The sequence below is a fragment of the Pocillopora verrucosa genome, chromosome 2 (genome assembly GCF_036669915.1).
Source record: "Pocillopora verrucosa isolate sample1 chromosome 2, ASM3666991v2, whole genome shotgun sequence".
NCBI classification, from domain to species: Eukaryota; Metazoa; Cnidaria; class Anthozoa; order Scleractinia; family Pocilloporidae; genus Pocillopora; species Pocillopora verrucosa.
The window spans coordinates 7548971-7560294 of NC_089313.1; the positions used below are offsets into that span (position 1 = coordinate 7548971).

Below are 11324 nucleotides of genomic sequence, written 5' to 3' on the forward strand. Positions count from 1 at the left end.
TAGGATGATACTACGGTCAGCTTCAAAGGTCTAATTCTGTACCTCTGTTATTGTCCAAATGATAGCCATATTAAATCATGTTCCGCAAGCTTTCTGAATTTTTCTGGTGAAGAAGGACACAAGAACCTTAAAAGGTACCATAAAAATTATTACCATTGAAACAAACTTTTACTTTGGAAAATAATTGTTATTAATTTCTAATTGACATGGATATTACATCACATCACTTACATCTCTCTTACCCTTACTTACTCTCTCACATCTTATTCTTAATTAATCACTTACATCTCTTCTCTTCCATGGTTATAACATGTAGGTTGATGTATCCAGTCCGAAAAAAGAAAAGAAAATTAATGTAGTTGAATTGGTGTGCATAATTATTTAATATGATCATAGTTACTGGTATGTTCCACTTTTCATAATGGATTGATACGTTAGTTATCTCTATATGCTTTCTCACACTAATTTGCAAAGCTTATGACCTTCCTTGAGGGCTGTTATGCCACAACTCCAAAGGTTGCACAGCATGGTAAATTGTAAAGTGTTTGGTCTTAATTGACTCAGACACGTGTACGGAAATTTCCATGGATCCTTAAGTGAAATGGTTAAATTTAAGATCTTCACTCATAGCTGATCCGTGGCTCAGTTAGAAACATGTATAAATAAAATCTCAAAAGAAAGGAAAAATATAAATTTGACCTCAACGATCGGAACTAGGTATTTCTGGACCAAATGATATAACCATACCGTTAACTGGTCTTGAAACAACTTCAGTCAATATTGTGCAGGGTGACGCGCGGTGTATTAGCTCTGGCGCGTCGCGGTTTGAGGTGACATTGCAACGGGGCGACCTGACCTATACTCAAATTGAAGGGAGCTAATAGAGAGTTCACTTCCTTCTTTTAAAAGTATCGGTCACTCGGAAGTCCATACTATTCGTACTATACTGAATCGGCTTCCCTTTCTCGGTCAGAAGACAGCATATTTTGTCTTCGTTTTTTATCGTTTCGTTATAACTAAGACTCTGAATGATTCAAGCTCACTTTCATTTTTCCAGAAGGTTGTAACTCCTTGGCTCATTTACTTTTCCTTTTACATGGTATTTTCCTTCGCTCGCTCGACGGAATCGAAAAGTTAACTTCTTGAAAGACAGGACGCGAACTTGTAGCAGCCTAAAACTGATCCATGACTGAATCGCGAAAGAATTTAATTTCAAATGCTTTTCATGAATGATTAAAGGCACTTCAAGGAAGACAACATAACAGATGCCAAAAAAAAAAAGAAAAGAAGAAAGAGGGCTTCCCTTACCCAAATCTCCCTCTTCAAAAAGAATGGATGCCTCTGTTTTGTTTTGTGTAAGTCTGAAATTCAACTTGCATAAAACGTAATTTCAAATGAGTTAATGTCTTTCTCCTTCTTTCAAAATGAAAAGGTATTTTCCTGACGGAGAAAAAAGCTTCGATGAAGTCGTTTTTCTCTTTCTTTGAGTGCAAAGAAAGCATGTTATATTTGCCATTTAAAGCAACTTTTTGGGCGCGCTTTCTGTGAATATTGCACATACACTTAACTTAAAGCCTCTGTTCAAGTTATCTCAACGAAACCTTGGAGCCTTTAGAAACAAGGCAAAGAGAGTAGTTACACCAATCAACACGGAGATAATCAGAAACAGTCTATCCAACACACGTGCCGCCTTAATCCACTCCTTTTGATTCTTTAACATTTGTGGCGAAAGCTCCGAGTCGTTCGTACTCTGAAAAAGGTCCAAAAGAATAGATGTAGCACCAATGGACGAGCTTCTTTTCTCGGAGCTTTGGCGATGAGTGCAACAATGATTCCTTGAGGTCTTTCTCCGGGTGTTATTTTGGTAGTTTGAAAATCTTGTTTTTCTTTGGTTTCCAGTATGCCTGGACCTGTTTCCCGATAGCATGTCGTAAGCTTGGCCATTTGTGTTCTTGTAGTGTGATGTGTCGTTTGCCGAATTGCCAAACTCATTCTTCCTTTCCAATGGGATCCACGGATCGGAATATGTGGGAGAAATCTTTGATTTGTCGTGCTCCAAAAGCGATTGCACAAGGAAAAACGAACCTTTTTCGCTATCAGAGTCGCCCTGTTCTCCATTACCATTCGCAGTTGACTTGCAATTGGGCGCTTCCACATTTGTTGAAATCACTTCCCAGTCTTTGGCGCTACTTTTTGGGAATACCACTCGAGCCAGCCATTTTAATATCACAACCCTCAAAAATTTTGGCATTCGTCGACTGTTACGGTGATAAAAGTTTAGTATGAGAGTAGTGACAACCAGGGAAGCGCCTATCTCGATCATACAGGCGAAGTAGTATTGCCCAAGCAGTGGAAATCCATACGAAGGCATTAGCTCGGAGCTGAGTTGTTGAAACACAGTCATTGCCAACAGAACTGTGATACTCAGCCCTATTCGTTCACCAGATTCAGGCGGAAGAACAAAACCCAAAAATATCATGGAAGAAATCAGCGAGCATGGAATGATTAACTTCAAAATATAGTCCAGCGATTCTCGCTGTAGCTGCATCTGTATCGTAACATCAATGAATTCGTGCGGGCAGCATTGATATTTTTGTTTATTTCTTTGAGATTTCAATAGTGTCAACCTCCATTCTCCGTTCTTGACGTAGTTGTCGTTCATCATACTTCCACCGTGTGCGTGAAGATCTACTTTTGAGCTGTCGAAGGACCATGAACCAAACTTCAGGGAGCAATCCTGCTCATCGAACGGGAAATACGTTACGTCCACTTTACAAATACTTTTGAAAATAGCGGGGTTAAGCCATGTGCTGTTTCCATCGTGTGTCATGGCAACGTTGGTTTTGTAAGTAAACTTTCCACCAGCAAAACGGTCTTCTTCATCAACACTGGTAAGAGGGAAAGGAACGACTCTTTGAAAATGAAGTTTTGTTAATTTTATTATTAAGAAAAATAAATAAAACTGGTTTTCAGACGGTTCTGGTTGGGTCTGTAACCTTGGTTTTCCTGTTAATTTGAAGTAAGGTGCTATACGTTAACGTGGCTCTCAGACGGGTGAAGAGTCTATCCTGGTTGTCCTGTTCCTTGCTTTCAATCACTTGAAAATTGCATCTTGAACAATACTGCTTAAAGTTTTTAAGATCACCGTTTGCAATCTGTGTCACTTCCTTTTGATCCTAAAACGTCTTTCATCGATTCTTTTTTATATCTCTGCAGTCTGATGTTTTGCTGCACTAGTTAGCGACTGACTCAAGTTTCCACAATATTTTAAAGGCAATGGTATCTGACTCAAAAAATGGTGATGAAGCTCTATTAATTTTACCCTCCATCAGATGTTAGGGAATATTCTTCTGTTAACGACGAGATAAATTGCGCACTTTTCAGTTATTTAGACAATTCCACTTACTTGTTGTATAAGAGGATATCAGGGACCCATACATCGGATGGCTGTATATGAATTTCTTTGATTCCATTGTACTTATTGGGATCCCATCTAAGCTGAGGATTATTCCAGTACTGAAAAAAACACGAAGGGGAGATTGAAAACTTCTCGCACACGTTTAGTAGTCAACCTCCTAAATGACTGAAATGTTTTTTTAGCATGCAGGGAGAGAAAGAAATCGGTCGCATGCGAGAGGCCACCATGGTGAAAATATCAACCAAAAAAAATTGAAATTGAAATGCTGGACTGGCGGTACAAAGGAATGTGGACAAACACGAAAGGAAAAAAATGGAAAAGAAAGGTAGGGCAACTTAAGACAAGATTCATAAAAATAATTCGCTTGAGTTGGTCATTAAATCAAAGCTGAATCAATGAAAACTACCAAACGGATGAAAGGAAATATGACAAGGACTTCATGGAAATTCAACACATAATATCAAAATGTTATAGATGCGCAGCAAAAAGTGAGAAGCTAATTCGTGATCAATTTGTTTTTATAATAATGATCCGGTTTTCTGGGAGAATCCCGAATAACTTTTGATATTTAATTTAAGAAAAAAATTGCATTAATCTAAGGGACTAACTTCTCTCACCTGGTTAACCCAGGCATAAGTCTTGATGAACTGGTCCTTGGCACTCTGAAAAAATCATTGATTTAGAGATTTTAATTAATAAAAGTGTACAACCTATTCATTGTTGTATTCGAGTTCATCAACCCATGCCAACAGCCAGTCCTCATTTACCTTAAAAGAAGAGAAAAAATGACCTACCACATCAATTATACGAATGAGTTGGAAATCAAACACGACCTTGACAGCATCAGCCCCTTTGACTGTTGGATGGTTATATTTGTTGTAATTTTTAAATAGGTCTTCGTACAGTTGTGTCTCGTTAGATTTGACGGCGCCCTCTGGAACAAAAACGGAAAACTGATGATGATGATTGGCAGTGGGCACTAATATGATAGATAAAGGTAAAGGTGAACTCTGTACGCAAGCTATGTGGCCCACCCAGTCGAAACTTATCCCAACTTCCTTAGAATGAAGCGACAAGGAGTATCACTATTCCCCCCTCCTGCTAGTCCATCGCAAGATTACCCCCCCAGCATTTTACAAGGCCTCACTGACAATTCGCCGGTACTCATTTATACTCCTGTGCCCAGTTGTATCCAGGATAACGCTATCCAACGGATAAATCACTATCCAGCGGATAAGTGATGGCAATACGTACAGCGTTATCCAATGGATAGAGATTTATCCAGTGGACGGCGTCATCTAACCTTCGAAAAACCAGAGCAGGGTTGGAGAGGGGCACTGTGAGAATAAAGTGTTTTGTCCAAGAACACACTGACTTGGTCAGGTCTCGAATTCGAATCTCTCGACTCGGAGTCCAGCGCACTAACAATGAGGCCACCGCGTCTATGGTGACATACCTGTGACATGAAAGATGAATACCAATAGGGGAACAAATTTACCCATTGAAATCATTGGGTAGCCTGTGAGCATTGCGTAGACTGCCAGTTGAGACTGTAAGCATCTGAAAGTCAATCGTCCCGGGTCAGATCTGTTGGAAAAAAATGCAAAATGTACAATCAATTGGATGGTATCTCTTAGCTACCTCTACTTCCAGATCTTGCACCATAGGCCGAATTCTAACTGGCGATATCTTTTTTTAAAATATATTTTAACGCGACATACAGAGTCTTCCGTGCAGGCCTTTTTCTTGAGTTCAATAAAGTCCACCCCATTAAGTTATTTTAAGATTCCTTTTTTATGATTCCAGGAGAATCTGCATATAACCATTCTGCTCATAGAGTCATCTCAAGCAGTATCTAGTCCTATTCATCATAGACCTCGACCTAGAAGAACCATGATAAAAAAGGCTTAAAATTTAGAGACAAATTTGAAGGATATAGTTTCTTTCTGTAATCTTGTCCTAATGAGAATCTTTATTACGTCTAAGATTGGTACAAGTTTTATTTCAATAAAAACTTTTTTCATACACGTATTAATTCCTGCGGCAACATTATTTACACAGGTTAAGTCAGCAAAAGAGCCTGACGGCCCATCTGGCCTTAGGTTATCCCCATTTTTTAGCTTGAAGGGAACTACTGAGACAAAAAATAAAAATACGTCTATAGGAAGACCCCCTACGGTTTAGGTTACTTGATGTTCAAGATGAACAACAAACCAAGCATTTGAAAAGAAACGCATGCCAGCAACGTTACAATCATGTCGCTGCTTAAAACAGTTGAATGCTATATGCCTGTTGATATTCGGCCCTCAGTTGTAATACTGGTGCTATTAGAGAGTATTCGGTTCAGCGATGTAATCTGTCCCATGAATAAGTCGGCTGTTATAATGCTAATAAACGTTTTCAAGTATAGTGACACTTTTTGTGACACCACAAATACAACACAAATCAGTATGACCTAGGGCTCATGGAAAACAAACTTAAAGTGTAAGTCACCATGGATAGATGAGCAGAAGGGTGCTATTAAAACTCTATGTTTGATGTCTCGGGATTAGCCCCTCCTATAAAATGAACAACCCGTTTTATCCGCGCCGAAGCCAGCCATATTTCCGGAGAATGAAATTAAAACGAATTCGAACTGCCTGATACCAATAACAGATGACGCCGGTGTATGTATTCTCAGTTGCCTTGCCGAGGGCAAAAATTAGCAAGCCCCCATGTTATCTCCATGATAACGGCTAGAGGAAAAAATTATTATATCGGGCTGAGAAAAAGCCAATGTACCCCATTGGAAAGTTACTTAAATAAATAAGAAAATAGTGAAGTCGTTACCAAAGTGTTTTCAAAGGACTCACTCATTGGCACCTTGAAAAGTCTTTGATTATGCGATCTTCCTTTTTGAACACGTTTTAACACTTCAACATGCCTCTTGCATGAATTGTAATTTTCAAAAATTGGAGAGCGAAGAAAGTCTGCTTTTCAGTATATTTTCTTCATAAATTGTAAATATTTCTCTCAAAATATGGGTTGTAGGACGTGTCACTTGCTTACGAAGGCCTTTTTTTCGAGTTTCGCAAGAACAAATGAAATAGCTGCTGGCGTTTGTTTTGCCTTTTTCACACCTCCTTGGTTCGTGTTATGCCATCAGACTCAATTACATTTGCCCAATGCTACTACTCGAGATAGTCGTAGGAGCCGTGAACAGAGGAGTTGAAGTATTCCAATCCAATCAATTCTGAATTCATGTATTATTATAGAGAACTTTTTAACCTCCTTATGCTAAAATAATACTTGTCTTCTAATGAAAGTATAACTAGCAACCTTAATGGCGCAGCGGTGTAACTTTCAAAACGCCATGACAAACAATCATATTATTTTCATATAATAGCTAAAACGTTGAGCCATGCCAACAAGATTGTTCCTTGAAAAAGTTTCTTTTACTGTGTCAAAAAAAAAATGTTTTAATTTTCATTTAATGTTTGGAGACAAAATGTAAAGCGCACTAAATAATTCCCATAATAGTTTGCGTACCTTTTACTTTTTGTGCTCTGCTATGGTCCAATATATTTTACCAAGGATCTTGCATCATTAGGTGAATCACGATGTTAAATATCATTTTCATGCAATGATTGTATGCATTATCACTCGCTGTTGGTACTATCTGGCTCCAATGCTAAACAGAATAACATTAATTTCCTATTAAAATGTCATCCATACATAATTACCATGGCCTCCAGCTGCTCTAATGAAGGCACCAGAGTGGGCGACGCTGTATTCATTTTATAGATCGCTAAACTCATTTAAATGTAAATGACACCCATCACTGCAGAAGTGTTGGATACAAAGAAACATATCAAGCAAAAATAAACATCTCAGAGAACAATTTAGTCAATCATGTCCACGTTTTTTGGTGTAGAAACCGTAACTTAGTGCTTACTGACTATGCAAGGAAGAGCAGATGAGCAGTTAGATCACGTATTGTTCAAATTTCAAAGACTTCATTACAATGTTGTTGTATTAAAGATAGCCTTAAAAGGAAGAAGGCATTGTTCTTTGATGTAAGACTAATATCATATTTTGACCGCCGCCAGAGTCTAGTAAATAGCTTTTAAGCCACCTTTTTTAGCGTGATAACTGCTTCAAAATCTCAGTTCTTACAGAGACAATAGGTCATTATGAAGAACATTTTATATCTTTAACTGTCTGCACTCAAAGGTCCACGGAAGCGGGTAGATAAAGAGTAGCAAATGAAACGATTCCACCAGTAATCCTCCACCGATAAAGTACTGTACCGATATATCAAATAAACCTTGAGATAAAGTTTACTTTTGAAGGCAATAATTTCTTTGCGACTTGAGGATCATATGAAATCAGAGATTGACTCGGTCTGAGACTGCAAAAAACCAGAACTTCGAGTAGCCATTAAACTTATTGAAAGGCACTCTCAAAGCTATATGTTTTGTAATCAACAAATTTTGCTCCCCTTCAGTAACCTGAGATGGCTCTAAGCGGGACGGTTTTTCCTTTGGGTTACAAATGAATGATAGCTTCTTGATTCCGTGATTCTGTCATGCAGCTGTAATAGAATACTGCATGAGATATTTGTAGGTGAGATAACAACACATTAAGATACAATTTTCATTAGCACACATTTAAGAACGCAAAAGATGCCACAGTCGGTGAGTGATGTGTAAACCTCACCTGGTGCGTTCTTTTTTGCTTTGAGAGTCGAGATTTTTTGTTGGAAATATACCACATCGCACACTTGTAGTCATTGCGTGCTCCTCTTGTTTGGGAGAACGCACGCCCAAAAGGGAACTAAGCCAAAGGGCAGTAGAATAGTCTGCTGTCTGTTGGTAACCGTCACGTATAGATACTAGCTGAACGGATCACGTTTATGTTAATCGTCAAAACATCCTGAGTTAGGTACAAGGAGAGATTTTACCTTACATCCATAGCTTTGGGTTCAATCCATGGCCAATATGTACAGACTATTATTCCTCCCAAAATATTTTAATCAGCTGCACCTTGTGTTCGTCACTTGTAGTGCATTTTGCGCAAATCAGTATATCTATTCAAACTTTATATGCAAGAGTTTGTTTTAAAATGATGATTAATGGATAAAAGCTGGCGCACTTTCAGGCCATTTTCACTGTGTTGCAAACGTCACTTGAAAACTGACAAATAAATTAAAGGATGAGTTCTCCTTAATTAGTGTAAGCGAAAAAAATAAAAAGACTCTCCAAAAGCTGCATACATAGTTGCATAGTTGCAAAAGACCACGAACCGTTTTTAAATAATAAAAGTGGCCTTACATAGTAACAAGAGATTAGAGATAGCCCACCAACATAAATACCAACTTGTATCTGTACCGTACTTCTTAAAGGTTTTTCATAGATATATTCAGATTAGTGGTGTTTATTCATAACAGATCCGTAGTTTTAACAAAGCCTTTTGTTTGAAAGCATTACCAGATAAGTTATATCAAGAGCCTTTCTCTTCATAAATAAAATAAGTTTTCAGGTTGTCCACGATGTTAAATCGGAAATTTGTAACCAAACTTTGGAAATTTTCGGTTTTCATTGAAAGTGGTGGTATTCGCTGAATATTTCCGACACAATGTTGCTCAATGTGTGGCTGTTAAAAATGAAATGTTATTCATGTTTATTTAAATTCAAATAACACCCAAATGAGTTACTCAAGCCAAGATGGTTATTTATCCATTTTTTAAAAAAGTTTCTTTTTTGATGTCACTATGCAATGGCGATTAGGTGAGAAAATATGCAAATTTTAATTAAATATTTATTAGCATAAACTGTAGAATGTTCTCACATGATGTCTGTTCACTGAATCGAATTCACTTGAATGCTGGAGAGTCGTTGATCCAAAATTTTGCTGATCATTTGGACCGAACGGAAGAACGATTTTTTTGAACTGCACTCAAGTAGAAATATTTGCGTCATCTGCACAGGTTGAAATTCAGCTAGGTTTTAGTATAAGACAAGTTTTATGCTCTGTTTACAACATAGTAAAATCATGCAGACGAATAGAAATTGGCATTTAAATTAAACTTGCCCGTAATCCTAACTATTGAAATTGTGCTCTGATGCTGTTAGATTTTAAGAAATTTAACTACACTCACCATGAAAAATTCTCAATCTGTTTACTTTCCATAGCTTTACAAGAGCGATCGTTGATATGTTTTCTTGTGTGCACATTTTATCCTTATTTAATTTTGCACAGAAGTCTGATGGGAGGCAATTCAAATCTAACGAGAACCTAGATCACGTGTGTAGCCTTGTTGTCTGGGATCGATATGCCCCGCTGAAGCATGCTGTATTCCATTTATGGACTCATAATGCCACAATAATTAGCGGTATTCATATTTTTACCTTAGCTTTAGCAGATATTTTCCAGACTACGAGCAGACCCTGCTTTTCGGCGATGTTCTTCGCACGATTAGTAAGAAAATTACGTAATCTGTGCGACTCTCTCCCAGAGTTTCGAGCACCGCACTAACATCCCTTTTTTACCGACTTTTTTCGGATTCATGCGACGGACTTCGTCAAAAAGGGAGACTGCTCGTGATATATTATTTTCCCTTGTGTCCACTCGGCTAGATAATCTATTTATTTCTTTCATTTTCTAACGCATAAAAGCGCATAAAACCACTGATCTGGTTTAGAAATTGGATTGGTTTGCCTAGCAAGATGTAAAAGATGGAGCAGCTGATTCAAAATACTTTGAGAGGAGAAGTGTTCAAGGAGATGGTTGCTGGGAGGCACCAGGTACCTTCAAGTTAAGGATTAACCTACGATTCAAATTAATTGCACTTGCGCCTTTTATTCACCACATACATCAAGTTATACTTACCGTTTAATTTACCAGTGTCCCGGAAAAAATGCACAATTAGCTTAAAAAAAGGGATTTCATTGGCTGATATAGGCTGAAAAGTTCTCATAACACGCACAGCTGAACTATAAACCACTTTCACCCAGCATAGCATGACAATCTTCATCAGATCTATTTATAGTAAAATCAATTATGCAGTTGAAATCTGACTCGATATTGCTCTGTGTCAAGCAGTAATATAGCCGAGCATAAATTTCTTGAGAAATTCAAAGATGTGCCTTGAACTGACAGATATTTGAAAAAGGTGGCCGGCTTCGCGTTGCTTTGACTTCAAACTTTGATCCAAGATACAGGTGTTATAAACCTTTGACAAAAATGTGACAAATTCCGTCTATCCCTTCACGGGCTTCTGTAACCTTTGCCAAAGGAAGGTAAAGATGTGGGGAGTGGGGGGGGGGGGGGGGGGGGGGGAGGGGGAATCACTTGGGTCAATTTTTGCTGGATATGTGCCACTGGTCTCTCAGGACGTCCACTCCGTAACACTGTAATCATTGACCAATTATAGACCCCATCTTAGTCTCTTTTGAGCGAATGAAACACATTTTATGACCCCATTTTAGAAGCTGCATAAAAAGTGCAATCCTATTACAGTCAATCCAGAAATGAAAATGCGGCTCCATCCAGCGACGCATCCATATCTTTATCAGTCTTCTTCTAGGTAACCCCCCCCCCCCCCCCGCCTTCCCTCCCTGCGGGCATCTCAGACAGTATTTATCTGTATAAGTTCAATTCTATCACCTTGCTTAAAAAGATATGTTACTTTAGCACATTTCCATGATGATGGAAATCGACCACTCACTCTCTTAGGACAGATTGATGAAATGAGGAAACGATTTGCTGAATCCTTGAGCACTGATGTTGTCCAATCCAGTCGCCTTGTTGATCTTCAATTTGCTCAGCTGATTTTAAACGACGGACGTGTTACAGGCTGAAAGGAAAATTTAGCGCTGCATGCAAGGCTCTGCTATCGGGTGCCACTCCACTAAAGAAACAACCG

General features: G+C 38.4%; 1 protein-coding gene and 1 pseudogene across 4 annotated transcripts; one reads left to right on the plus strand and one right to left on the minus strand.

Annotated features, from left to right (window-relative positions):
* LOC136279210 (2-(3-amino-3-carboxypropyl)histidine synthase subunit 1-like) overlaps positions 1 to 11324 on the plus strand; it is a 490303-nt pseudogene that overhangs the window by 211871 nt on the left and 267108 nt on the right.
* LOC131794010 (acetylcholine receptor subunit alpha-1-B-like) lies at positions 1191 to 8472 on the minus strand. 4 transcript variants are annotated; one of them, XM_066162678.1, is made up of 7 exons: positions 8361 to 8472; positions 6947 to 7088; positions 4875 to 5005; positions 4213 to 4352; positions 4036 to 4080; positions 3407 to 3516; positions 1191 to 2888 (listed from the first exon to the last, which is right to left on the minus strand). In XM_066162678.1, the coding sequence occupies exons 3-7, from the start codon at positions 4945 to 4947 to the stop codon at positions 1592 to 1594; spliced, it is 1665 nt and encodes a 554-aa protein (XP_066018775.1). In that variant the 5' UTR covers positions 4948 to 5005; positions 6947 to 7088; positions 8361 to 8472; the 3' UTR covers positions 1191 to 1591. The 4 variants fall into 4 exon arrangements, with proteins under 4 accessions (XP_066018775.1, XP_058967493.2, XP_066018773.1 ...); XM_059111510.2 differs by lacking the exon at positions 8361 to 8472 and adding an exon at positions 8117 to 8186; XM_066162676.1 differs by lacking the exon at positions 6947 to 7088 and having other exon boundaries at positions 8361 to 8448.